The sequence below is a fragment of the Aptenodytes patagonicus genome, chromosome 3 (assembly GCF_965638725.1).
Source record: "Aptenodytes patagonicus chromosome 3, bAptPat1.pri.cur, whole genome shotgun sequence".
Classification (NCBI taxonomy): domain Eukaryota; kingdom Metazoa; phylum Chordata; class Aves; order Sphenisciformes; family Spheniscidae; genus Aptenodytes; species Aptenodytes patagonicus.
In genome coordinates, this window is record NC_134951.1 from 76,808,758 (window position 1) to 76,836,525 (window position 27,768).

General features: G+C 35.8%; 1 protein-coding gene across 1 annotated transcript in view; it reads right to left on the reverse strand.

The window, feature by feature from the left end:
- ADGB (androglobin) overlaps positions 1–27,768 on the reverse strand; it is a 134,128-nt gene that overhangs the window by 78,189 nt on the left and 28,171 nt on the right. Inside the window, exons 6-13 of the mRNA XM_076335522.1 lie at positions 23,252–23,391; positions 21,884–21,970; positions 19,403–19,614; positions 17,679–17,801; positions 11,678–11,772; positions 8,668–8,842; positions 7,799–7,889; positions 4,848–4,992 (exon numbers count right to left, since the gene is read on the reverse strand). Coding sequence (XP_076191637.1) covers positions 4,848–4,992; positions 7,799–7,889; positions 8,668–8,842; positions 11,678–11,772; positions 17,679–17,801; positions 19,403–19,614; positions 21,884–21,970; positions 23,252–23,391 — 1,068 coding nt within the window. The remainder of the gene's footprint in view (positions 1–4,847; positions 4,993–7,798; positions 7,890–8,667; positions 8,843–11,677; positions 11,773–17,678; positions 17,802–19,402; positions 19,615–21,883; positions 21,971–23,251; positions 23,392–27,768) is intronic.

Genomic DNA, 27,768 nt, shown 5'->3' on the forward strand with positions numbered 1-27,768 from the left:
CCTCCTAACATTAGCTATGTTGTTATTTTATTCAAATCCACCAAATAATACGTTTTAAAACCTATCGTATTTTTATAAAACCAGTATCCTTTTCTATTGTAGAATCAATGCATGGCAAAACTTTTCACACCGGTTTTTCTGTAGAAAACACCAGTCTTCTTCCAAAAATAAGCTCTCTGGAATTTTCATTTTGTGCAGATTGAAGTAATTTTCAAAACTATAAAATTTGTAAAGAAAACAGAATGTTGTATTTTCTACCTAGCCCTCCTGTTGACTCAATACCAATGCACTGGGCTTATGAAATATGTCATAAGGAGGATTAGAATCAGGAGAAGAAAAAGCTCGTTATGACACAACAGTCTGGAATGTTTATGGGGAACATGAAAAAAGCACACAACAGAGCATGCAAACTAAATAGACTGACATCAGTTGTAAAGCAGAAGGTAAGACTGAGCTTGCATATATAAAAGGATGGCACTGAAGTAAGAAAAATAAGGTAAACATGAACATTAAAGAACAATTGTATTGTGTTTATGTCACTGGGATAGAGTGGCAATTTTAACCCTTCTGCTCTAGAAAGTAGCATTGCCAGGGAGCTCGACACTGAAGAAGCCACAAAGAGAAATCAGTGTTCTGCTTAAGATTTCTGAATATAGCAATCAGGTCAGTCTATCAAAATATCTAGTAGCCATTGCAACTTCTGTTGGTAAACATATTTGGATTAGATTTTTCTTGCTTTGTTACTGTTCAACATTTCCTCAAATAGAAGGCAAAGCGCTTTCTTCTCAACGGAATTGGAGATAACTTGTATTAAAGAATTCATCATGATGAACAACATTCAAGTAGGCTTTTGAATAGCAGAGCTACAAGGAAATGCTATTCCAGGATAATCTTTTTCTCAAAAGAGTTTGCCAAAATTACTGTTCTAGAAAACTGCAAGACACTGTGCGATTTACATATGATGACCTTTTTGCTTTTTTCCTTACCACAGAAGTGGATAAGGAATAAAAATGAAAGGAAAAATCAAATTCTGAAAACCTTCTAGTTCAGGAAGCCATTATTCCATAAATAATTTCTTCCAACCAAATGGAACAAGCCAAAAATCTACTTTCACATACATTTCAATGCGTCTTAACACATGTAAATTACTTACATTCCTATTGAAGAAGAATAAAAGCGAGCCTTTTCGTTAACTAACTGGGCCTTATGTTACAGAGTTTTTAAACAAAAAATTCACAAAATGTATTTTCTTAATAAGTGTGGTTCAAGGTCAATTTAACTACCGAAAATAGATATTTTAAAAGATTTTTTTCCTAATGCAAATCCACAAAACTTTCAGAACTGTAAAATCAGAGGGAATGGGAAATTCAGGGAAAAAAGTTTAAAAAATCTATAATAAAGCATTTCTATTCTTTGGCATGAGTACTTTGGGGACATGAGGGATAATGCCATCTTTCAACTTGATATTCTTCAAAGAAGGTACATCCAGCTCCTAAAATTTTGTCTTTCGTTTATCACTAGTCTGTTTCTGTGACAACAGACCTTAGGAACAGTGAATCAGATTTTCATTGATGTAACTTCATACAGTTTACACTGGAGTGAATTGAAATATGCCAATTTAAACTTGCTGAGGATCTGGCACAGCAGCTGACTGAATTTTAGTCAGCTTAAAGCATAAAACTGCTGCATCCCAAAGATTTACCAAATCTATATCAAAGGTTTTAAAGCAGACGTCTCCTGAATAGTAATTGCACAGGTTAAAATGGAGACAAAGTTATTCACACTAAGTATACTAAAATATAAAATTCTACAAATTAGCCATAACCTAGCAAGTTGGGGATATCAAAGTTTCTCTTTCACTGTTTGCTTTTTTAATCACTATTTGACTTTAAAAAAAAAGTATAGATATATATTGTTATTTCAAGTTTTAAAACTATGGAAAGAAAGCTCTTCCATAGTGAATCTCCCAGAGTTATCCACATAATTTTACTGATTAAAAGATTTAATATGTGAAATAAAGAAGATTGTTCTGCAAGTTAAAAACATTATTTTCTTTTGCAATCCGTACAAATGCAGTCCTACTTACATACTGCAGCTATTAATAGGCATAGCATTTTTTAGCTCAGATGTAAATTGAGGCAAAAGTAATGTTCAAGTATAAGTCAATTAGCTGCTCATGACTTCTTACATTTCATGTCTGAATCAGATTGCTCTCAGACTAAGTCACACTCATGTCTTCTTCCAACCATTCTGGTTTTATCAATCTCTCTCTCTCTTGTATTTTCACACTTGCCCTTGCCTCTCCTTGACTGCACGTCCTACTGTGACAGACCACCTTTCTACAATCACATGGTTCTTACACTCTTGGACTAGGGGAGAAAATCAAAGTGATGTTCCAAACTACTTTTATGCTTCCAGCACATAAACGTCTATTAATTTGTAATTAACTAAATCTATATTTGTACAGCTAAAGAGATTGAAGTCATGCAGCAATAATTATTATATATTGTAAGATGCTACTTACAGCTCCTTTTTACCCTGCTGCTTTTGTAATGATTTCCTTAAGTTGCAGTTATTAAAAAGACTTCAAAAAGGTCATGAAGTACTAATTAAACTATTGTTTATAAAATGTACACAAAATACAGAATAGCTAAATATATATTCTATTGCAAAGAATTCTCCTTCACTACAGAATTACCTTATTTTTAACTAATAAACACCCAACAACTATATCAACACATGTACATTTTCTATACACACAATAGATATAGAACAGTTTAAAAGCAACTTAGTTGCAGATCTGAAACACAAAAATGGCATTAAGTACACTGTCCTGGTTTCAGCTGGGATAGAGTTAATTTTCTTCCTAGTAGCTGGTACAGTGCTGTGGTTTGAATTTAGCATGAGAATAATGTTGATAACACACCGATGTTTTAGTTGTTGCTCAGCAGTGCTTACACTAGCCAAGGGCTTTTCAGCTTCCCATGCTCTACCGACTGAGAAGGCTGGAGGTGCCCAAGAAGCTGGGAGGGGGCACAGCCGGGACAGCTGACCCAAACTGGCCCAAGGGACATTCCATAGCATGTGACGTCATGCTCAGTGTATAAACTGGGGGAAAGCTGGCCAGAGGGGCTGCTGCTCGGGGATGGCTGGGCATCGGCTGGTGGGTGGTGAGCAATTGCATTGTGCATCACTTGCTTTGTATATTCTTTTATCATCATCATCATCATCATCATCATTATATTTAAATTATTAAACTGTTCTTATCTCAACCCATAAGTGTTCTCGCTTTTATTCTTCCGATTCTCTCCCCCATCCCACCGGCGGTGGATGGGAGAGTGAGCAAGTGGCTGTGTGGTGCTCAGTTGCTGGCTGAGGTTAAACCATGACATATACTCTGAAGAGGAAACATATAAATAGACCCTCCAAAAATTACACAGAAAATTATTTCCCTTTTATTTCAAAATTTACCAAACTAAATTATGTTTTCTTTGTTCATGAAGATATCCAATACTATCCTTAACAGTATGTCTTTGGTCTTCAGACACATTTTGTAACCCTACAGGCAATCACTATACATCAACCAAATACCACAAATGTTATCCTCAAGTATATTTATCAGTTTGTTCCAGAAAAGAACAGTAGAAATTTTAAAATAATTGGGTCATCCTTACTACAGGATTGTGAGGATAAGGACTTTGTTGCTGTTTTTCCTTTATGCAGCACTATGGATGAATACATTTTATAGGTTCTTTTGAATTATTTTCTATATTGTAATCATAATGAATGTAACAGATACAGAAGAAGTACTCATTCTTGGAACAGAAAATAAATGTAGGGGGGAGAACTGTAGTAAACATTTACAAGTTGAGACTACATCTTCCCCAAAGTATAATTGGTTTATTGAGCTGGATCCAGATTTTGAGTATAACTTCATTGAAAGCATTTGTATATTGCCTAGACTGCTTTTTCCCTCAATTTTCTTAAAGTTAAAAAGAGAAATGCTATCAGATGCTCTTATGAGCAGTGTTTGCTGCAATAAGGATGAAATTGAAGACATATTGGCACTGCCAAAGTAGATTCTTTTGTAGGTGTTGAGCAAATGAAATAACTTCAGTGGAGCTCTGCTTGTTTATTTGAATATTTAAGTCTCTGTTTCTCTATGTTGTGAATTATTTCTCTATACAAAATATTTCACTCAGGAAGCTTGAGCATCCAATTCATGGCTGAGGATTCCCTTAGAAGGCAAAGCTTCTGAAATTTAAGAGCCAGCAAACTCAACATTGAAGTCTTAACTCTTTTTCTAGATCTAGCCTGAAGTCTTTCAATTAAGAACCAAATGAGGATGACATTTTTAAGGCATAAGTTTATAAAGTTTACATTTTTCAAGTAGCCACATGCCTAGGTACATCCTTCACTGTACATCAAATACACTAATCGTAACATGAAGTAAACATTTATTTATAAAGACCCCTGACTATCTTCTTAAGACTCTCCCATCAAATGATTTTAAAGAGCAAAACCAAAATATTTTGTAGTGTTAGCAATAGGACTTTCAGAATCTGAGGAATAAATAATAAAAAAATAAGGTTAAAACGAAATGCATTAGGAAAGATTTCCCACCCAGTACACATCAATATAACTATAAAGTTATATTTATAACTTTATATTTATATATTTATAATTTCCCTCCAAAGAGCAGGGAAATTATTTAATTACCAGGGAAAAGCTTACTGAAAGGTCTTTAAAAACCTGTATTTAAGTATTAAGTATTTTCTATTTTGCCTTTCACTATCCTTCAGAATATAAAACTAGGTCAAGTTAAAAAAAATTAGGAAAATTATTACCTGAGAATAATCTTCTGCATTTGAGTGTCTCCCACTTTGATTCATATCCACATTACTGTCACTTACATTTTCATCACTTTCAGTAACAGAAGGGAGACAGGATACAGAATGAAATCCTTTTTTGATGGTAGGCTGTGGAAAGTGGCTAAATAATAAAAGAAAACTCAAACACTTTAATCCATATATTTACTTTCAAATGACAGTCTTCATAACTACTATTCTTAACAGAATTTTGTCAAAATAATTTGTGCCTCCCTTATTTTGACAGCTTAATAGGGCAGCACAAAATCTATAGATACATATATTCATACATGTATATACATATATGGCTAGGCACTACCCACATATCTACAGTCAAAAGATGTGAACTGTTGCCTTCTTAACTAACCCTCAAAAAACCAAAACCCAAGTCAGCTGAGGAAAACTAGATGATAACGCCAGAAGTGAATAAATTTCTATGGCCTCTAGACAAGAAAAACATTTCTAATGTGCACTACTTAAATAAAGGCAGGGCAAAAAAAAATGTTTTGTGTCAGAATAGTTTTTTGTCTTTTCCCTCAAAATGGGTCTCCATAGCTACCAGACAGCTAAAACACAGAATAACCAAGGAAACCTGTGCAAGGCATATTCTGGCTATTGTAAAAGAAAGCTCTGTCGCTACTTCAGTGGAGGCAGAAGTAAAAACTGATGGAAATATAAGTAACTCGGCTTGTTCAGCAAACTAGGAGAACAAGATGAAAACAATGTTGCACACATGCCAATTAGACATAAATACCTAATTGTGTTATTGCAGCAATAAAGAACAGAGAAAAATGTAAGCATGTGTTACCTAGCCCCCTTCTTAAGGATTAAGATAATGAAATATCAAGATCTTTAGCAGTAACACAGTCACAATTATCTTCCCTTTGAATGTTGCAAAAGGTTTTATTAGAATGAAAGCAAGAGATTAAAAACAGTTTCAGTCCAAATTGTGTATCTATGTCTATTATCTTATTTCAGCAGCTATATTACTTTAATGAAATGCTAATACTTTCTATATATTTTTGGTTACTACCTGTTAATTAAATCACAAGAGATTAAATTAGCTGATTGTCATGGAAATTTAGCACATTAAATAAACTGTCCTTGACAAAATGGGGTAAGTTGACCATGAAGCAATCTATTACATATGAAAAAACAATATAAAACATGTTAACATGCAAGTACTGCAACATCTTACTTATTATTCTCTCATTCTTTTAATAACCTACTAATCGATATTTCTTAGAGCATTTTTATGTATTTCTACTCCTACTATTTGAAAACAAACAATAAGTAATTTAATGTATTTTTTAAGCAGTAAAATGCAACTGTATCAGCAAAACAATGATATTGCCAGAATATTCCAAGGTCATTTCTTCCATGGACAAACGCTGCTGTTCAAAAAAACAAAAAAAATCTAACTAGTTTATTATCAACCCATCCAATCATGATGATCAAAATGCAGAACCTGTCAAGTATGTAATTTATTCAGTTTACTTAGAGATGTACTTAACAAAAGGTGTACACACCTTAAAAAAATACACACACCTCCAACAATTTACAAATTGTTGTTGGACTCGGGCTCGAGAAAAGAAATATCCTCCAAAATAACATAAACCTTTTGGTGCTCACTTGGTACGTGATACATTAAATGCTTCCTCTGTCAGGAGTTCAGTCAGAATAAAAGAGAGGAGATAATAACTCTAGCAGTTGTCTACCGAATGTTCGTATGATAAGCTGAAGCCTGACAGTAATGTACTATGCAGTGGGTGATAGGAAAAAAAATAAGGCCCTGATACACTTAATGGTAATCCTTCTTTTCTTGTCAGTGAGCAAGTACTATGCTGAATATTGAATATTGACTAGAAGTGGTGCATACATCAATTTCTGAAACTTCTTCTCTAAGACACCCTGCCCTGTTTAAAGACCCTGGTTTTCAAGGGTTTATAGGAATTCCAAACAGTCTTTAACACAAGGCATTTATACGAAGTTGTTTTGAGCATGAGCTGCTTCACCTGCACTCTCAGGCTTCTTGTAACAACTATAATGAACAGAGAACAGCCTGTTTTATTCATAAGCATTAACATTAATTGTTCCATGCCAGATATGTGACGCCCATGAAAGTACTGACCGGCCTGTCAATGACATCCTTGTTATGTGCAAGAATTGAAAAAGACCAGTAGTTTGAAGAAAAATTTGAAAGATATCAAAGAATATTCTATTTCTGGTGGAAGTGATCTACTGAATATTCTACGTCTTTGGGCCCACTGAGTAAAGAAACTGGCAAAGTGTTTTTGCCTGACAGAGCTCCCTGCCCTTCAATGTCAGATGCCCTGGGAAGTGTGCATCCACCTAGGGGACTGTCCACACAGGGTGTGACAAGTAGGGACCCACCCCTCAGGTGTGTGCATGCCCACCTCCTGGTGGGCTTTCTCACCAGTGTGTAGATTAGCAGATTGTAGGGAGCAGCACATAAAGCTTAGAGCATCCCAACTTGCATCTCCAGTAGCAGGTGTGTGCAAGTAGAAGAACCTGCACTCCCAAAAGAGAAGGTGTGCTTGTAACCCAGAATGCCGGGAGGATGCATATAATTGCATGTGTACGTCTCTGTGTGCGTGATTACAAGTTCTTGGGATTAGTTACAGAAAGGCGTTCAGAAGTCTGTAGGTGTTTATTAACATTTTGTAAGCGCCTAGTATAGTGGTTTATCTGTTATATTGCTGACATTGATCCTAAATGTACAATTCACTGATTGCCAATTAATTATGTGACATCAATAAAACAATAGAATGCTCTGATCCTGGTATGCTTTAAACTACATGAACTGAGCAGTTTTTCCCTGTGACACAAGTAAACATAAGCCATTGTGTTTTCACAGTGAAATGGACTAACAATACGATGTCAAGGCTGAAACTACATTGACTACTTACACGTCTGTGGGTATTGTGATAAGATTCAATTTGTAATTCAAAAATAGGCTAGCAATCTCAACATGTTCTTCAGGTATCTTTACCACAGGCTCTGGAAAAAAGCAACCTGTTAAATATATATTCATAAGAAATATTTAATACTATAATTTTGACAAATAATTTCCATAGGGGATTCATCACCCTTAAATAATTCTATTTTCCAAGTATCATCGCATACACTTGAATGGAAGAGAACAACCACAGGTGGCTTTAGGTGACATACCATGAAGAAATAAGTGCTTAACACTCTGATCCTCAGGTATTAAAAGTGTGCTTGACCTATATGTAAGGTTATCCAAGGTAGCTCAGAACAACTATGGCAGCACATTCTGCCTTTGCTAATTTCCTCTGTTTCTGATCCCAGTATATTTTGCTAGCATGCCTGTAACGCTTTCATATTCAAGCTATCTCATATCATGCATTTAACTCCATTATGCAGCACAGACAAACCCTAGAGAAGTTTACCCCTAAAACTATGGGTTGTTGCAGCAGGACTAGTCACATATGTTAAAGGCTTAAAAGGTGTTCAGAAGCTTTCATGGCTCTGCATCAGAGAGCTTCTGCATTGCGTTGATAACACTCTCTCTTCATTTTCTCCGGTAGAGTAGAGTGCCTTTTTAGAGATAAATTAAGACACTTCTCAAAGCATTTAAGAAATAATAGGGCTAAGGGGAAGTAATGCAAAATTGGCAAAAAAAAAAAAAAGAAAGAGTAATCCCTAGGGAAGGTCTATTGAAATTAAGCTAAGAAATGATAAGTATGGCTCTGAAAATGTTTATAATAATTAAAATGTAATTACAAATTTATTTTGGTGTTTCAAGTAGACAAACCTTGAGGTTCAGATGTCACAACAGTTTCCTTTTTCTGACGGAAAAGTTTCCAACGAGGAACTGGTGGTGGTTGTGGTAGTGCTACCAGAGGACAGGACCTAGTTCTGGTAATCAGGACAGGATGGCTATATAAGTGGGAAAGCCCATATTGCCTCAGCTTCTCCGAAGAATCAGCCTATGAAACATGGAAAGATAATCTGACTGGGGTCTGCTGTCACCACTCTCAAAAAAGAACAGTATGCACACAAAAGCATCTAATGGCTTGGATAACAAATGAAACAAAAATCATTCACCTGACAAAGCTATCCAAAAACATTATCAAATTAGGATTTGATATTCAGCAGAAAAAGTATAATTGAATAGTTAGAAGTGTTTACATATATTTTACTTTTCATAATAGATTCATCACTTCTTTCAACTTATTTATATAACCATATTCTTTTAGGTGCTACAGAAAACATATAAGTGAAGCAGAATGAAGATGTAAGAAAACAACACTGACAACATTTTGTTCTAAATAAGCATATTTAAAAATACTTTTTCTGAGGAAAAAGTCCTTACTTCATGCCGAATTTATAAAGTGGCAGAATTCTAGAAGCGACTGGTCTTTTAGATAACTTGTGAAATCTCCATAATGTAACATCACTTTGAACCAATACATCATTAAAGCTAAGCTTTTTATCTGCTGGCTAATTTAGAAAACACATTAAAGGCACTACAGTTGACCCATATACCACAGCCCTTAGCAATAGACTTAAGAGCAATTTTAGATGTGGACCTTGAATGGTGCTCTTCCCATTAAAATAATAATGGTCCAGTACTTAACATTTTTCGCTACTGAAAGTTCTGTTACAAGATTTGTTCATCCTTTTTATTTTAAAAATACACCTTCTTTTGCTTGCTAAATAAATCACCTATAACTTATTTCTTTAACATGTTCATCAGCAAGTCTCTGATTGCTCCTGCTCATTGTCAAATGTTCCTGAGGTTCTGTAATTACAAACTACAGAGAAGAATGTAGTTGTGGTTATTTAAAGGGAGAGGATCAAGTTAAACACATTAAGGTACACAAGCAATATATCAGCCTCATATGACCTCTGAATTTATAAAGATATATTACAGGAGTGGTGACTGGGTACACACATATTCAAACAACTTAAAAATGCAAGTTAAAACCTCCGAGATTATAAAGGATTTCAAAGAAGACCAGTTAGGTCCATAAAGGAGAACTTGTCAGCTGCTGAGTAGGAAACACACTTGAATGACTCAACTATTGATTGTTTTCATTTTATTTGAGCAAACTTAAGACAAATAAATTCAAGCCACATCAATCCAAGGACATACACACTAGAAAGCACAGCTAAAAGGGATACTGCAAAAATTCTGGAGGGAAATTCTAGCACAACTGCAGTCAATGACAAAATTTCCTCCGAATTTAGGGAGCAACTCTTATCCCAAACAATGAATCCACTCTTCCAAACTTTAACTATTTCTATCGGTGTAGTACTTCTCAGCCCCCAAAGGAGGTTGTAGCGAGGTGGGTGTTGGTCTCTTCTCCCAAGTAACAAGCGATAGGACAAGAGGAAACGGCCTCAAGTTGCGCCAGGGGAGGTTTAGATTGGACGTGAGGATAAATTTCTTTACTGAAAGAGTGGTTAAACATTGGAAGAGGCTGCCCAGGGAAGTGGTTGAGTCCCCATCCCTGGAAGTATTTAAAAGATGTGTAGATGCAGCGCTTAGGGACATGGTTTAGTGGGCATGGTGGTGTTGGGTTGATGGTTGGACTTGATGATCTTAGAGGTCTTTTCCAACCTTAATGATTCTATGGTTCTATGATTCTATTCTATGATTCAAAGAAAGCTTGCAAATGGGCTTTTTTAACTGAGGCCCACAAGAAATCCACTACACTTCTATATTTAATTTCTGCCAACTTCCATTTTTCTACCAGTCTTTACTAAAATACTGTTTTAGACTTACAGATTAATCTGCCTCATCCTATTTGGCCTGCCATGCCTCTTTTTCAGTAATCTCTGTACCCTAACAGACTGAAGCCAAGTTTGAGACTAAGGCCTTAGGTGGCAGGAAAGATATAACCCCATGTCACCGTTTCCAGTTTGCTTTTTGATGACTAGTATTACTTATTATTAGCAAAGAGACGGTATTGTCTGAAACCTTAAATTAATACAAATTAAAATAAAATCACAGAGAACAAGCTAGTCTTCAAAACAGCATAAAATACACAGCACAATTTTAAAAAAGAAAACAGTGCAAAAATTAAGAGCAGTAAAGCATAACACCTGCAAACCATTTTTGGAAATTATTTTTATGAAGCCTATCAGTTTTATGAGAAGGTAGCTTAAATTTTAATGTTCTAATTATGATAAATATGATTTAAATGTACAAAAAATTAAATCTAATTAATAATCAACTCAAGAAAGCCTGCTCTGGCATTATAAATAGCTTTCTGTAGAGTGTGAATGACTAAGTGGAAATTTAAGCATTGTTTTTACCCCAGCTGCATGAAGTGCTACACTCTCTCCAGCTGCTTTCACCTGTTATAACACTAATGATAGAAAAGGATATAAACGTGCTATTTCTTATAGAACAACATATTGGAAAATGTATATCAGCGAAGTCACTAATTGCAGTGTGAAAAAAAAATTGAAATTCATGTTTTTCAAGTAGCCCTTAAAATAATTAGTCTTTCCATTCAGAAGTATCTCATCATGATGCATTTTCTAGTCCACATCTAGCCTCTCCCAGGAGACTTCAGCTCCTAGGATCCAGAGGAAAGTGGAGTAAAACTGAAAAAATGAGCAGGGCTGTGGCAGGAAAATGCATGATCAGAATACAGAAGTACCGAGATATAAATTTAACTGGTAGTCATTACCTGGTGACTGTTTCCCCATACTAATTTTATTATTTTTGTTACAACGTAGTCGCTACAAAATGAAACACCCTGATAATAATATATGTAATACTTTCTTGTCCTGAGAGCATAGAATCTTACCATCTGCCCTAACGAAAAAATATCCTCTTCAAACAAATGTAGTGGTATACAGCCAGCATACACGGCCATTTCTGGCTGGGTTGGCACAGAAGATTCTACAGAGAAAACATTAGTGTGCTTTAGAACAGGGTAAACAGTAAATAAATGTTGTTGTACCTCACCCTAAATTATTCTGCTTTCTCTGCCTTATTTTTAGTATTCTTTTCTTTGTCTGACTCTGTTATTTCAGTCAAAACAAGGGCTTATTGTAAAATACTCAGAAGAGAAGCCACGGATGGAAAAAACACATTGTTTTAATCCTGGTCTATTTAGACCATCAACACCTTCTCCATATTTTACTTCTTTTACACAAACGAATAACAGAAATTACAACTTAGAAATGCAACAGTTCTTGCCATTGTTCTTTATTTTTCTTGAAACTTTAAAACCACTAGATACTAGCATGAAGAACACAATACACATCATCTGGGTAGATGAAGTAGAAACATACTGATTGGTCAGTACTAGCTAAAGGCTTCTCACTAGTGAAAGCAAAATTTGATCTTGCCAGCAAAAGGATCAAAAGCCAGAGCTCTGGCCATTCCTGCCAATGGATATGAAGATTGAGATAAGTAGTTTGAGAAACAGAGTGCTTGTAACTGCTCTTACTCCTGTCAAGGAGATGGAAAAGTGGAGGTAATGATGGCTGCTTCAGAAAGGGTGAGGGGACGACCCCATAGCTCTTATCCCACATGCCTTACAGAAGCTTGTTTTCCTGTAGTTCTGCCATAAGGCATAAAAGCAGGGGCACATTCACTTTGTTACCCCTAGAAATCTGTTGCACTAGGCAACCGCGTAATCGTCTCATACCTGCATCTGTGAAAGAAGCCACTGTTAGTTCCTGAATGATGAAGAGAAGCCAAGGCTGTCTGGCTGACAGCCAGTCCACTCATGCTGAAGGGAAATTAAGAGTCTAAAAAATATAACACTAGAAATATAGGTCTGTGGTTTGACTTAAAAGTCAGCTCAAAAAGAAGGATATCTATTTCTCTCTGTTTTTCCTTAGTCATCTAAGAAAGCATGTGAAGACAGGATTTCAGAACACAGGTTGTGACACCTGTTTTTCATCAGAATGTTTTGTCTTTGTTCCCTTCAGTTCCACCTCAAATATAGGATAATTGCTTTCTATGTTTAGTAAGTTTTCAACTGGAAGTTGCTCTAAGAATCAGTATTTTCTCTGAAATGGAATAAAACAATGCTGTCTGCATACAAAGAAAAAAGGGAAAGGAAAAGAAAAAGGAAAAGGAAGGAAAAGGAAAGATAGGCAAGTGGCTGGAAAATACAATTTATCCGATTTAAAATCCATTTATTTAGAAGGTATGCAATGTTTTTTTTCTTAAAGCAGTAAGATATCTCTGCATCTTAAATATTCTTCCAGAAATTCAATTACCCAATTAAATGTAAGCTGATAGTAAGTCAGTTACTTTCCAGTGGATTCTTAGTATTTCTCACTACATGCTTGTGATTGCTGTGTTAATCACAGCTCTTGTGTTAGCTGTGGGTTTCAACTTATTCAAAAGCAAGGCTATAATCTGCGTTTGATCTCAGTCCCTACTGACATATCTGATCTGTTACAAATACAGCAGTAGTAGCTACGATGTACTACACGTTACAGAAGAGTACATGCCACAAGGCACACCGATCTCACTGCATGTGAGAAGTATTTCTCAAATAAAAGTATTTAATCAAATACCAGGTGGAATGTAAAGCTGTCATACACAGTGCAGATGGGTTGTGAGATAAAATGTCTGCAGGGCAGACAATAAACAGTAATGAACAAATTATTAGAGCACGCAAACGATTAACCAGGCACACCATATTCACTTTAATAATACTATTACAATAGCAGAAAGATTTTGTACATTATGCCAGTACCTTTTAAAAATAATAATAAATTATTTTATCATTTTTCACTGTACAAAAAATGAGAAGGATGTATGTAAATTATTTGCCACCAAGTGTGCTGTTGATTAGCGTGAATTCAGCATCTAGGGAAACGCATTAAAACCGATAGCCTTGATAAAATTGTTTTATTAGATGAAAAATGTTATAACATATGGTACAACAAAACAGTTAGATTCAGCAAAGCCTACTATTTATATCCACCAGTGTGGATTTAAGAATTCTGCGGTGCTTTGTTAAAGACTTCTGAATCCTTGTAGCGCCTTATGTTTCACATTTGTGGCTTTGCAAATCCATCTACAGAGAGTGAGTACTATACAATCTGAATAAATGTTTCCGTCCCTGGGAAAAGGGAAAGTATCATTTGAATTGATCCATGTAATATTTAGACATCTCTCCAGCCACTTAAAAAGAAAGGCTAAGAATGAGAATTGTTGTTTTTAATATTCTTAATCATTTTTATTTTTTAAAAAATCATAGGTTTGAAAGACTTGCAAAAATTTTTCTCACTATACCTGAAGGTTTCTCTTAAATACTTATTTGTTAACCAAGAGCTGATGCTGAGTTTTAACTTTCCAAAACACTTCAGTTGGCTTTCAATATCCTTCTTAACAGGTGTGCAGCTCATATTTTAACCTCTGTTGTTGTGTTAGGCATGAATTAGCTTTGCCTACTGGAGGGTATTTTTTTAGTCTTCAGAAAAATGACCTATGTGCTTTTCAGAATTGACATAAATACTGCAGAATGATAATATGCATTTGAAAAAACAGAACAAAATATTAGGCTCTAGTCCCTACTTATAAATGAAAACTCTTTTGAACAGGCAAAAGGCAAGTGAAAAGAACTTTACGGTTATGTGTTACCTATCTCATTGACTCTGATGGTTAACATTACAGATCTACTTGTATGACTTCAGAAATTTTTAAACATAATAGTAATCTCCCAACACTTCTGTGACATAGAAAGTGACATAGAAAATATTATTAATTATCTCTAATTACAAAACTGGTATCAAGGCACAATGAGACTTAGCAAAAATAAATGGCTGGTTTATAGAACAAACTCCTAAATTCCTGGCTCGTGCCCTCTCCATTGGAATAGCATTCCCTTTCCAGCAGTTCAGAAATTATTAGGAAAATCATTAGTGTAGAAACATAAATGGAAATTGGAGCGGTGGCTCTTTTTAGGAACAAGGGGCCTAAGTAGATCATATCATATCATCATAAAAACTCTTTATGGAATGAATGGACTTCCTAGGTATGAAAGGAGAAATAGTTCCTAGAAGAAAAGGCTGATGAGTGGAAAAGTGCAGATTATGTGCTAAAGTGGGCCGGTAGGAACATATGAATTGTCTACAAAAGCTTCCCAAGGACTGGCTGGTTGATAAGCCACAGGACCAAAGAGCTGGTTGCTCTCGGGAAGAGCCCTGGCTGATCATGTAAAGGGCTTGTTATTCTGCTGGATCCACGCAATAGGATGAATAGAGAAACAGGTTCAATGCTTCAAGGATCCTGCAACTCATACTGTATTTGGGGGATGCAGCAGGCATTGGTCTGAGCGCGCAAGTGATTCAGAACTGTATTTATACACTTGCAATGGGTCTGGCTGGGACGGAGCTAATTTTCTTCAGAGCAGTTCATATGGTGCTGTGTTTTAGATATGTGACCAAAACAGTGTTGATAACACACCAATGTGTCAGCTATTGCTGAGCAGAGCTCGCATAGCATCAAATCCTTCTGTTTCCCACTCTGCTGCCCCAGCGAGTAGGTTGGGGGTGAGCAAGAGGTTCAGTCCTTCTGATTCTCTCCCCCATCCCGCTGGTGGGGAGTGGGCGAGCGACTGGGTGGGGGGACTTAGCTGCCAGACAGCATCAACCCACCACAACATTATAACCCACACAACATCAAAAGCCTGTAAGAGAAGTTTCCGAATACTTAGAAGTAACTGGTATGTCAATGTGTATGAAACCAAACAAGGTAATGAACATACAAGGTAATGAATACAAAAGGTTTTGCCATTTTAGAAGTAAAATATAAATGATATCAAGAGTAGTTAAATACCTCTTTAGAAATAATTCATATTTATCACAGAAAGAAGAACAACTCCCTTAAAGTCTTCACACTCAATAGGTAGAGTGACAACTTGCGGTACGGAAATAAGCACTTTTATGGTGCTGGAAGTGAAATACTTTTCAAGCAACTTACATTAAAAAAAAAAAAAAAAGCTGTTGTATTAAGTAAAGTCACTGTTACAAAATTCCCAAGAACAATTCAGAAACTTTTTACAACTACTACCTCTGGAGTCTGACTTTGAACCTAGCCCTAGTTTCAAATGTTACTTTATGCACAAAAATAGTTCTACTGTCCCGGGTCACACTCTGCAGACCATGTCTCATAAAGCCTGCAAGCTTTTTCTGTTGTGGCTACAATCTCACAACAAAAATGCATTTTAATTCAGTATTATTTCAAATTGCAGTTCTCTCTTTTTTTTGTTTCTTTGCAGTCTAATAATCTTACATTTGCTCCATATCTTACAGCATCTGACTTTACAATCTCCACATTTACTTCTATTCAAATTCTTACCAAGTTTATTAGTGAGATATCTACCCCTTACTCTTTTTCAAAACTCTATTCTGGTTCAGACTTAGGATAAAAGAGTTCTCTGACCATCGTATTTGAGCCCTGAACTAATAATCTTTCTAAATAACGTCTTCACAGGCCACTAACTATCTTTCAGAAAACAGCATAAACTGTGCTTTAAATAGCAGAACCAAGATCAAAATGTCATCTGGTTCTTCATACAGAAACACTGCCTGATGATTTTTAATGCCCTTTCACTCCTTTTGCACAATTTCTAGATTTCACCACTTGGATCCTTCTGCTTCTCCTTTGCTTTCTTTTCCCCACAACGTGCTTGAGTACTGGGTACATTCTTATATCCATGTGAAATGCCTCATTTCCTATTCCACAACTACCACTAACGCAAACTATGTTCCTGCAATACATTTGAAAATTCACTGCTGTTTAACTCCCTTAGTAGTATCTAAGGTAGGAACTCAAATGAATATATTTGTTGATGACAAACAGCAATATTGGTTTGATATAAATTAAAATTATTTAAACCAATTTTAATCAGGATTTAAATCAAGAAGCAGAAATCCAATTTACATAGTGAGTTTCATTCTTGTTATACACTTTTACTTTGTAGTTATTTTCCCAAAGAAAGATGTTCTACCTATTCTTACCTGTTGATTTGCAACTAGATAATATTCCAGTTAATAAATATGTTTCCTTCTGCTAGCCATATGGAAATGCTACATGTATGCAAATATAAGCAACGACAAAAGCAAATCAGCTTAATGTACATTTATGAAGACTTTCTATACTTTATGATAGTAAGCATGACATTTCTTATTGACTGATTAGTTGAACAATTAGTATTTACTTGTGGTTTGTTTAAATTGTATTTTGTTTTTTAAAAAAATAATTAAATTTAAATGCAGAAAGTAAGAATTTAATTAAATTTTAAGCTATCATGAATGTATCAGTACAAAAAATAAATTCATCAAAATATATTTCCAGGATAAAGGAAACAAATTTATTAAACAATTAAATCATGGAATGAATTCTAATGAATATTTCTGGCCCTTCAACAAAGAAGCATTCCAGCTTTTTCCAATCGCAATTTACTGAATAAAGTAGATATTGAACAAATAATTATTAGAGAGGAAGCCTTTTTTTTTTTTTTAAATACAGAAAGAGAGTTTTCCACTAGAACAAATCTTGGCCCTACATGACTGGCCAGCAACTTCCAAATATTATGCATAGCATTACTTTACATTTTGACATCAAACACAAATTACTGCAATACTGTTCTTAATATAAGTTATAGGATTTTAATAGGTTGTAATGACTTCAGTCTGTAATGCAGGCTGTAAAGAATTGCAATCTTTTAACAAATTAGTCTTCCCCAATTAAGTTCAAAAACAAATAAAAGCAAAGCCCTTTGCTTTACATTTCTCTCCTGTTTGTATTTTTAGCTTCAATAGAATAGGACTTACTTTCAGTTAAGGCCTGAAGAGAACATTGGGCTTCTGCCAACATTTGTGAAGACTGAACTACTAACTTTTTTTCTTTTTCCCCTTCTCTGCTTTTCTTCTTTCCGATTTCTCTCTGCTCTTTTTCTATTAAGCAAAATAAAGATTAAATATTTTACTTTTTCAGACACAAACTTGCAGTCATAAAGTCTCATATTGTGTAAATGTTTTAATGACATTTTAGATAAATTAAAAAAAAAAAAATCAACCACAAAATATTCCAGTCAGAAGAGCTGAAATACAATAAAGAACTAATGTCATTCCGTTTAAAAAAATAAAAAATGAAAAATAATTCTTAAGATGTAAACACAGATTTACTGAGAAGGGACCAGGAAGGCTTCGGTCCCACCTTCCAGTTAGTGCACAATTCTCATGTCCCTACTATAACGTTTGGAATTCCTGAATTCCTGGCACCATGTCAAATATTTTCTTCATGCCCCTGCTCCCATGCATCAGTAATTTCCAAAATAATCTAACATAGATGAGGCATAGGTTCCCAATGGACATGGCAGAAGAAAGCCCCACAGTCAGAACCTCCTCTCAAGCCTTAGAACTTAGACTATAGGAAAATACATTTCTAATTGAAAAAATAGCAAACATTAATAGAGCATCAGAACACAGCTTGTAGCCTCAGAGTTGGAGATTACAGAGCTGTATCGTAACATAATGCTTCCCTGATTCTAAGCTGTTTCAGTTACTAATAGAATTTCTAAGTCTTAGGCAGGATTAAATTTACAAAGTTTTCTGGGAATAAACTACAGCACCCTGTTGGATCAATGACAGTGCTGTTCCCAGTGGCTGCATCTCTGTGCATGTCCATTCCAAACTCTGAAATATCTACTATGCTGGTGGGTGGGTCATAAAATGATAGCAAGAATTCCTAAGAAAAGAGAATACCCCCTCAGCCAGGTTTCTTCTAATATTTTTACAACGTTTTTGACATTAGGACTAAGTATTTGGCATTCAACGTGGGGAAGGCAGGGATTTTTTTGAAAATCTAGGGAGAAATAGAAATTTTAGTATATGATTTGTACCTTCCAAAGACATTAGAAGTGTTGCAAAATTGCATCCATGCCTTCAAGTTAAGAACAGCAACTAAGAAAACTCAGTCTCAAATATAAACATTGAAGAATAATATACTGGAACAAGTAAGTTTCTAAATCTAAATTTTTTCATTTAGAAGTAAAGAGGACTAGCAGCTCTTGAAGAAAATTAATACCTATGCCTAGTAGCATAAACAGAAAAGTTTCTGTAAATAAAAATGCAGGCAGACATTAGAACGTACTTCTCAGAACCCTCTGTAGGTAATCACGCTTTGTAACATCCATTATGAAATGTATGATTTATTGATGGTCAGAGCAGTGTTGCCTTTGGGGAAACTGTAACCTCTGTTATCCCTCTGCAAGGAAACAGTCTTTAAAGAAATGGCTGTGACACTGAGCTGAACAAATTTCTGCCATAAAATGAAGCTATTTTCATAAAATAAGAGACTAGTACTGCTTCTAATGAGATCTATAGTTAAAACAAAACTTTTTTGAATTTACACCACTGCAACATGTTCAGTGAAACAACAACAAACCCACAGAGTTTCATGTGGCATAATAAAGACATATAAATTAGAAGCCAGACTTTATGTTAACTTTATTTACGCTTGGCCTACAAAGATAACACTACCTAAAATTACAGACCTTTGCCAATTTTATCAGCTTTCTCTGCTTTCTCAGGTTTATCTGACTGCTTATTCACAGATGAAACTTCATTTTTTAACTCTGAGACTTTGGTCTCTTTAGGTTTTGTATCTGGCTGAGGAATATCAAGTTCTGAAGTTTTCTTATTTGGCAACTTGAATTCTGGCACAATCTCTTTCAAAAAGCCCCAGACTTTGTCCAAGTATCCAGGCCTTTAAAAACAAACACATGTATATGTCAATGATAATGATATTTACAGTAAGAAAAGAAAGTGTGATTTTTGTTTAGACAACACTATACTACAACTGACAGTCCAACTTTTCTAAAAGTTACTGGCTTATTTTAGTAAATAAAACACACTTGCCTGATTTTGTGTATCAGCCAATTTGTTAAGAGGCAGATTATGGACATATCCATAAAGAGAGAGATCGTGGTTAGAGAAGCATGTAAATAAATCATCCTTTCTAAAGCTTTTTAGTAGATAAAAGTTGCAGCAGGGAAATTTGCAGACCACTTTACAACTACAGCGTATAATAACTTGATTCTGGCTCTGTACATTAAAAAAACTTCTCAAAGGTACTTCCAAACTAGGTTTCCCTAACTGTTTCAGCACAGGTAGTTCCATGCCTCCTCCACTGATTCCACCAGCTACAACAGCTTTTTGATATGACATGACAGTTGCAGCCATACTGGTTCTCCACGGAAACTCAGTGATTCCAAAAATAATCTAAAACTGAATGAATAGTTCAGGGCCATGAATAAGTTTCATGGGAGCTAACTGCATACAGCCTTTTTTTAAAAAAAAAAAAAAAAAATTTGATTGTATAATGAGCTAAAGCCATCTTATACTACTACTGCAAAGACGCTCTGGTATTCACATTTTCTTTTTCCAGAATATAATATATTTGCAATAAGTGCAGATTTGTGAATACTACTTTTTGCTGTTGCAAATGTAAAACTATTACATAAAGAAACAAAATTTAGGTTACTTAGATTTCTAAGTCCATGGGCTACATATACACTACTGTAAGACACAAATATATCAAAAACCTAATTGCAAGCATAGCTTGGGACATAAAAATCGCTGAAATAAGGGCTAAAATAGCCCTTGACTGAACTTATTTAATACTGAAACACTGTTATAAACAAACAATTATACCTAAATAAATTATATATAAACCAAAACTATTTGTTATCTACGTATTCATTAGAATGTGTACATCAAAAGGCAAAAAAGTGTAATTTAAAATAAATGTCTAGATATTTAAAGCCTGTATCCTGGTCACTCATTCAGTAAAAAGAATGTCAAGCTGGAAAAACAGAATGTCTGTTCTTTAAAATGATAAATGAAGTTAAACACAGAGGAAACAAGAAAAAAATGTTATTAGAGGTTGGAAATACTATTTTTGGTTGGAAATAAAAGTATATCAACTGTTCCAATTTAAAAGGTGAAAACACCATACTAGCTGAAGTTGATTACTTCCAAATTCATGATGCATACTTTCTATAGTACATTCAGATATGTCCTGGTTTCAGCAGGGATAGAGTTAATTTCCTTCCTAGTAGCTGGTACAGTGCTGTGTTTTGGATTTAGGGTGAGAACAAAGTTGATAACACACCGATGTTTTAGTTGTTGCTAAGCAGTGCTTACACTAGTCAAGGGCTTTTCAGCTTCCCATGCTCTACCGACTGAGAAGGCTGGAGGTGCACAAGAAGCTGGGAGGGGGCACAGCCGGGACAGCTGACCCAAACTGGCCAAAGGGATATTCCATACCATGTGACGTCATGCTCAGCATATAAAGCTGGGGGAAGAAGAAGGAAGGGGGGGGACGTTTGGAGTGATGGCGTTTGTCTTCCCAAGTAACCGTTACGCGTGATGGAGCCCTGCTTTCCTGGAGATGGCTGAACACCTGCCTGCCGGTGGGAAGCAGTGAATGAATTCCTTGTTTTGCTTTGCTTGCATGCGTGGCTTTTGCTTTACCTATTAAACTGTCTTTATCTCAACCCACAAGTTTTCTCACTTGTGCTCTTCCAATTCTCTCCCCCATCCCACCGGGTGGGGGGGAGTGAGCGAGCGGCTGCGTGGTGCTTAGTTGCCAACTGAGATTAAACCACGACAAGATATAAAGTTATTATTATTACTTGCAGACATTTTGTATCTGTATACTAGATGAAACAGATTTCTCTAACCCTGTTTTCACCATAGTGCTTAATATTAATTAAAAATAAATTAACTTTATAAAGAATGGCATCAACTTAGCACGATAAATAGTTTTACAAGCAACTGTGTGACCTACAAAGAAAAACACAATAAAATTGCATTCCTTGAAGGCACATTTCTCAAGTGTCGGAAGTAAAAAAATGTACACTTCCCAAAATTGATGCTGAAAGACTTTTAGGGCTCAGCTTTATTTTTCATAATGCCTTATAGAATTAGATATTAAATAACTAATATGTAAATTGTTTAATAGAATAAGTTACTGGAGAGGAATAACTTCTGGTATCCATCCAGTCAGTGTATGTAGAACTGTAAATTCCTCCAGCTCTCTTTTTCCAGTTTCATGTATACTGTAAGACAAAAACAGACATTATACAGAATTATAATATAACCAACTCACAGTAAACTCTGTAGTCTACATTGCTTTCTGTAGGAGCAAGACCATACACAAACAGAATAGTTTGCTGAAAAACACAGTTACTTGCAATTTTAGGCGTTTCCCTATCCACTGCTGACTACTAGCTTACAAAGTCAAATTTGCTTTTATGCCTTTGCATCAGGCCCATTATTTTAATGTTCCCTCCAGTACAATGGCATAGTTTCAACATTGTTACCAGGCATACTACGTATACTTGCATGCAGTAAAGCCTCTTTTTGCAGGATTGGAGATGTGGGTTTGAAATCCCTCACGTAGAAGAGGGATTTCCTGAGCAGTTGCTCTAACTCCCAGGTTATTATGCATGAGTTGGCTGTATTTCCAGTGTACCATGCTCCACTCTTTCAAGTTGATACAGCCTCCTACTCTCTGGAGAGATTTCCGCCTGTAGATCCGGAGAGGACCGAGGCTAAAGATGCCAGCACTTGGCCATGACAAACCCTTGTGCTCTGGAGAAACACAGTATTTCAAACACATTCCTGCAAACAGAGTTTCCCAATGGGCAGCTCTAGGCAACTCCCTGGCCTGTGCAGAAGTACTTTAGATCACTCTTCCGACAAACATAACTTGATACGACCAGAACAGGGAAGCTTGACTACCCAGATCAGTGTTTTGAATTATTTTCTGAAGCTTAGTCATTTTAACACTTGGTGTTCATTGCTTGTCTTATAGGAAACTGCATCCATAATTGTCAATTATTTGCACCACGGGCCACCTTCTACTTTCCAGGTCAGTTTTAGGGAAGTGGATCACCATACAGCCCACAACAGCAGAACTGTAGCAAAAGCATCAAAAGCAACTTAAAATACTCTATTTTTAATACTGTTTAAGTCAATACTGGTTAAGGCTGACAATTAAAACTTCATTAAAACTTCTTGGACATTTCCATTTGGCAGAAAACCACATGTGAAGCTTTTTAGGAATAATGGCAAACAGATAAAGTAAACAGGGAGAGTACTCCAGTTTCTTTGCAAAGTTTTTTTGTGCATAAATACACACACACATCTAAAAAGGAAACACTGCACCTTCTGTAGCTGCAGGGGACTTTGATTTACTGATTTACTGTGTCACCTTTCAGAAAAGTGTGTATTTGTCATTACAAAATTTTTAGCAAAATATATTTCCCATTATACTAAAACAATTTTTTGCAAATTCCATGTGACTTCACAAAACAAACCAGGCTGATTAAACATACCTAGTGTTTGCCAGCTTAATGATAGCTTTGCACAGCAACATTGGCCAAAGTTCAATTTGACAGGTTGTAGCCGGCAGTAACAAATTATCCTCTTCATTGAAAGGCATAGTGTCATCCACAATGATCTTTCTCCAGCACCCCTATGATAGAGGGAGGGGGAGGAAAGAAGAAAGAAAACACTGAGTTTGTGGGCTGGAAACAGAACGTGTATGTAAGAGAACTTTTAACACTTTCCCAAGAACCCAGTTTTACTGTAATTTGATTTACACTACAGATGGCTTTAAAAGAAGTCCTCATATAATATCTGAGAAGCATGGAAACAGTATTCATAGCATTTTATTACTGCTCTGACTTATTTATTTCAGAGACTAATCTTATTGCAGCTATTTCCAAATATATTTCCTCTCGTATGCGTAGTCCATCATGTGCGTGCATCCATTGCTGGTTTTTCAGCTGCCATGACAGATGCCTAAGAAACAGTAATGATTAAAAAAGGGCTTAACTAAGATATCAGTTTTGCAGATGCCTCTTTAAGCACTTAGTCTGGAAAATACTTGTGATATAAGCAGTCCCCCTTGCTTCCCAAGAACTACCTGGGGACGTTGGCTGCAGTGGTTAGTGTCCTGGAAAGCATTAAGACTGTATCTTACAAAACACTACAGGAAACAACACAAAATGACCGAATGTAACAAATAGCCATATTTCCAGGATAAGAAACAAACAGGTAAGACAAGATACTGATGCCTCCAATACCAGATATTTCATTAGTAAATTGAGCTAGTACCCCACAAAATAAACTTGCCTACCATTCTCCAAGAAAGTCTCTGTCCTAGTGATCAAGACATAATAGAGAGGCAAAGGAATTAGTGGGGCAACAGCAAGTACTTCTGTTAACTCGCCCACAAAATGATGAATGACCAAGTCACTAAAATGTTCACCATACGTTATCAGAGAGGGCAAAATTACTGCTCTCTGAACTGTGGCTTCAAACTGAAATGCCTGTCGATTAACTCTATATGAGTTCTGTAGGTTTCAGAAGAAAATAAATTTAGGCCATATGGCAAAGATACCCAAAAAGAATAAAACAGGCTAATACTTTTTAGGAGAAAAACTATTTGCTGACAGCCAAAACTAAATTTTTAAGATTTCCTAAGTTTGAAAAGGACCTAGTAAGTGAAATGATCTCCTTTTTCAGTCATTGCTGAAGTTTAATAGAGAGAGCAGTACAACTTGGAAGGTAAAGGAAAAGATTGAGGAGATATTTGGTTTTCTATAGCTCAATTTTTTAATTCAGAGTAGTAATTCTGTGCATGTAATTCTTAAAAGGCAATAGTATTTTTTGCATATGTAGCACCATTAAAAATTTTTTTCTCCTCCTCGCCAATTGCTTGCCTTTTATACTTTATAAATAATAGAATCCATATCGCAATTATTTTGCATCAGTGATAACCTTTCTATAGCATTTCACTATTAACTCTAAAAACAATTATGCTAGTTTAAGGAGATAAGAGACCAAGAGAAAGAAAAAAAATATATGTGGGGCAGAAGGTTTATGGATAGAAAAAGAAATCTATAGGTGAGAAAAAGTGGAAATAAAGAAACAAATTCAATGAACCTCAGGAATGCAAAGTGAAAGCAGGATGTGGGATAGAACTGAAAGAATATTGCGCCAATGTGAAAAATGATTACCCACAGGTTTGATCTGGTGGACGACAATCCCCTCAGGACTCAATACAGCATTTTACTGAAACCAGTTCATTATTCTTCCACCGTGCTTTCTCTCCACTTTCATTTAATTTTCTACTTTCTCCTGTGAAATCTGTTTCTTCCCTATCTCTACCCATATTTGTCTTTTCTCATTTGCACATTTTCTTCCACCATTTGACCCTCTTTTTTTTACCTGTTTTTCTTTCTGTGAAATACAGCTCTACAACCAGAGGAAAAGAAATGAAATAAACCCAAAGGCCCAAAACAAAACCGAAAGTGACAAAGAAACTAAAACACCCTGATAACTCTCATATAAGATGCTTTAAAATGTAGTCTTTTATCACATGAATACACAACCTCTGCAGCATTAAATTCACACACAGAATAATGTCCTCTGCTGGGGAACCTGGGCGACATCATTTCTGCCTTCTCAAACTCATGCAACTCTTATTCCCTATATGAATATAAGTTATTCCATATGTGGAGGCAGTAGTAAGGGATGAGGAAAGCACAGGCATGTAAATCAGCTAAGTGCTCCCCCTTACAGGAAAGTTAAGAGACTCTTCCAGTTTTAACTGCTTTCCTATTTCTTCCTCAGTGCTGGCTAGCTGACATGTATCAAGAGCAAACTGCATGAAACTTCCTTTTAGAATATCATATTTGATCTATACTGTATTAGAACTGTAAGTTTTTCTTAATACAAATACATGGTGTAGGATTATTTAAAAATAAAATTAATATGCTCAGGGTTTTATTCCCTCTCAAGAGACATGTATCAAACTGCAACATGCGTAAGTGCAGCCATTCAAAAGCTCTCCCCAGCTTTGTTTGCATTTATGTTCATTCCAAAAGATGGACGGATTTATCAACAATTTAACAGGGTGATGGAGAAGTAAAATAAATCCCTCCTTACTTTTATTCACAGGAAGTTTTTATACGATAACCATTAGAGTAATGGTTTCCAGCGTAGAAACAGAATATGAGCAATTTTCCAAGGGTCATGGAAGTGTTTGAGTAATTATTTTGTATTTGTAACTGTAGAGATTTCTGAAAGAACTCTGCACTGAGGTGTTTCTAAGTGACGTGCTGCATACAACTGCAAGGCTCTCTCCACACCTCCAACACAAAACTTGGCCAGCTTATCCATCTGAGGCACTGACCTGCTGCTGTCCCTCTCCAGGAGCATCATCTGCTGCAGATGTGACGCAAGTTCCTTTACTTTGAAGTTCTAAAAACATTGTGAGATGGGAAGTTTGTGTCCTCTCCTTTTGTAGAGCAATACTAATTATCTCAAATAATGGTAAACTGGAGACTTGCCATGAGGACCATTAGGAAAACAAAATCTCTTCACTCTTCACCAAATTATATATATATTCTCTTCCTCTCCTCTGGTATATTTTTGTCTCCTATTGTTATGCATTTAAAAGTGCTGTCTTTGAGTATTCTGACCTGCATGCATACATTCCATCTTCCAAATCATTCCATTAACCACATCGGCCCTTTTCACAAACACAGCCCTCACAAAACCTCTTTCTCCCCAAATTTAAGAGTTTCATTCTTATACTTATTGTTGCTCTTTCTTTTGACTGCCTCCTATTGGCTGAGAACATCTTCTCGAGACCTCTATTTTTTTTATTATTTTTTTTTTACCATGGGTTAAAAACCCTCCAGGTTGTTCTTTCCTGATTCTCCTCTTGTCCTCTTGCATTTCCTTCAGTCTTTGGTGGTTCCTTTTTACTGTATGAGTTTTTTTCCCATGCATGTATATTAATAACATATTCTTCCAGAAAGCAAAATGAGCAATTTCTTTTTTTTAATTACTTCATCACATTTTAAGGATATGAAGTAATGCTGAATATACCATTTCCCTCAAAATTACTTTTAATATTTAATTGTCTTTTCTTCTAATTAATTATGCCATATTTCGGATTGAATTTATCTAAAGTCAAATTCCAGCTATTGGACCTTTTTGTATTTCAGTAAGAAGTTCTCCACTAGGATTATCTGCTTTTCCATTTGTAACTACCTATATGCAATGCCTTTGTAACCTCTGTTAAGCTGGAAGAGACCCAAGTTAAACACGACAGTCTAAAGTTCAAATGATGCTGAAACTTTGGAAAAGAATCCAGGTGTCACCCTTTGGGTTTTGGTCCTACGACGTACATTTCTGCAGAGCAGTCAAAGCTGTAATCATGCAACTTTCCTTGCAGAAACTGGGAGTTTTGGTCCTTAGCAGCTGAGAAAGGAAGAATATTCAGTTCTTCCACTCCTTCATGAGTGCTCTAACCATCACATTTCGTGCAAAAGGAGAGGTGGCAGCCATCTGATAAAAGATATGAGCTCTCTTTAACTTTTTGTGCACTCTCACAGAGTAGTCTAGTGCTTGGTATCTGCATAGACAGATATACCTAATACAAAGCCCTAAGTCAGCCGCTTAACCTCCAGGAAAACTCTCAGAAACTCTGAATGTTTGTTTGACTAATTCTGATAGCTCCTCACTCAGTATGTGAGACAACTTAATCACCCTTGGAAAAAACCCACACCTATCCCCATTGACAATAACAGACCACTTCACCACCCAAATTAATCTACTTAAATTCTGCTGCTGGAGACAGTTGGTGTGGTGATGCCTAAAGCAGGTATCTCAAGCAGGCACTCTGAATGTGTCCATAGCTTACCTGGATCTACTGATATGAAAATGTTTAATTTGAGCAGCTGAAGCCTCTACACCTGCTTTGTTAGAGATGGTTATGTTTGTTCCATTCACAGTGTGCCAAGGAACAGATGTATCTCTTTCAGCCTTCCAATGC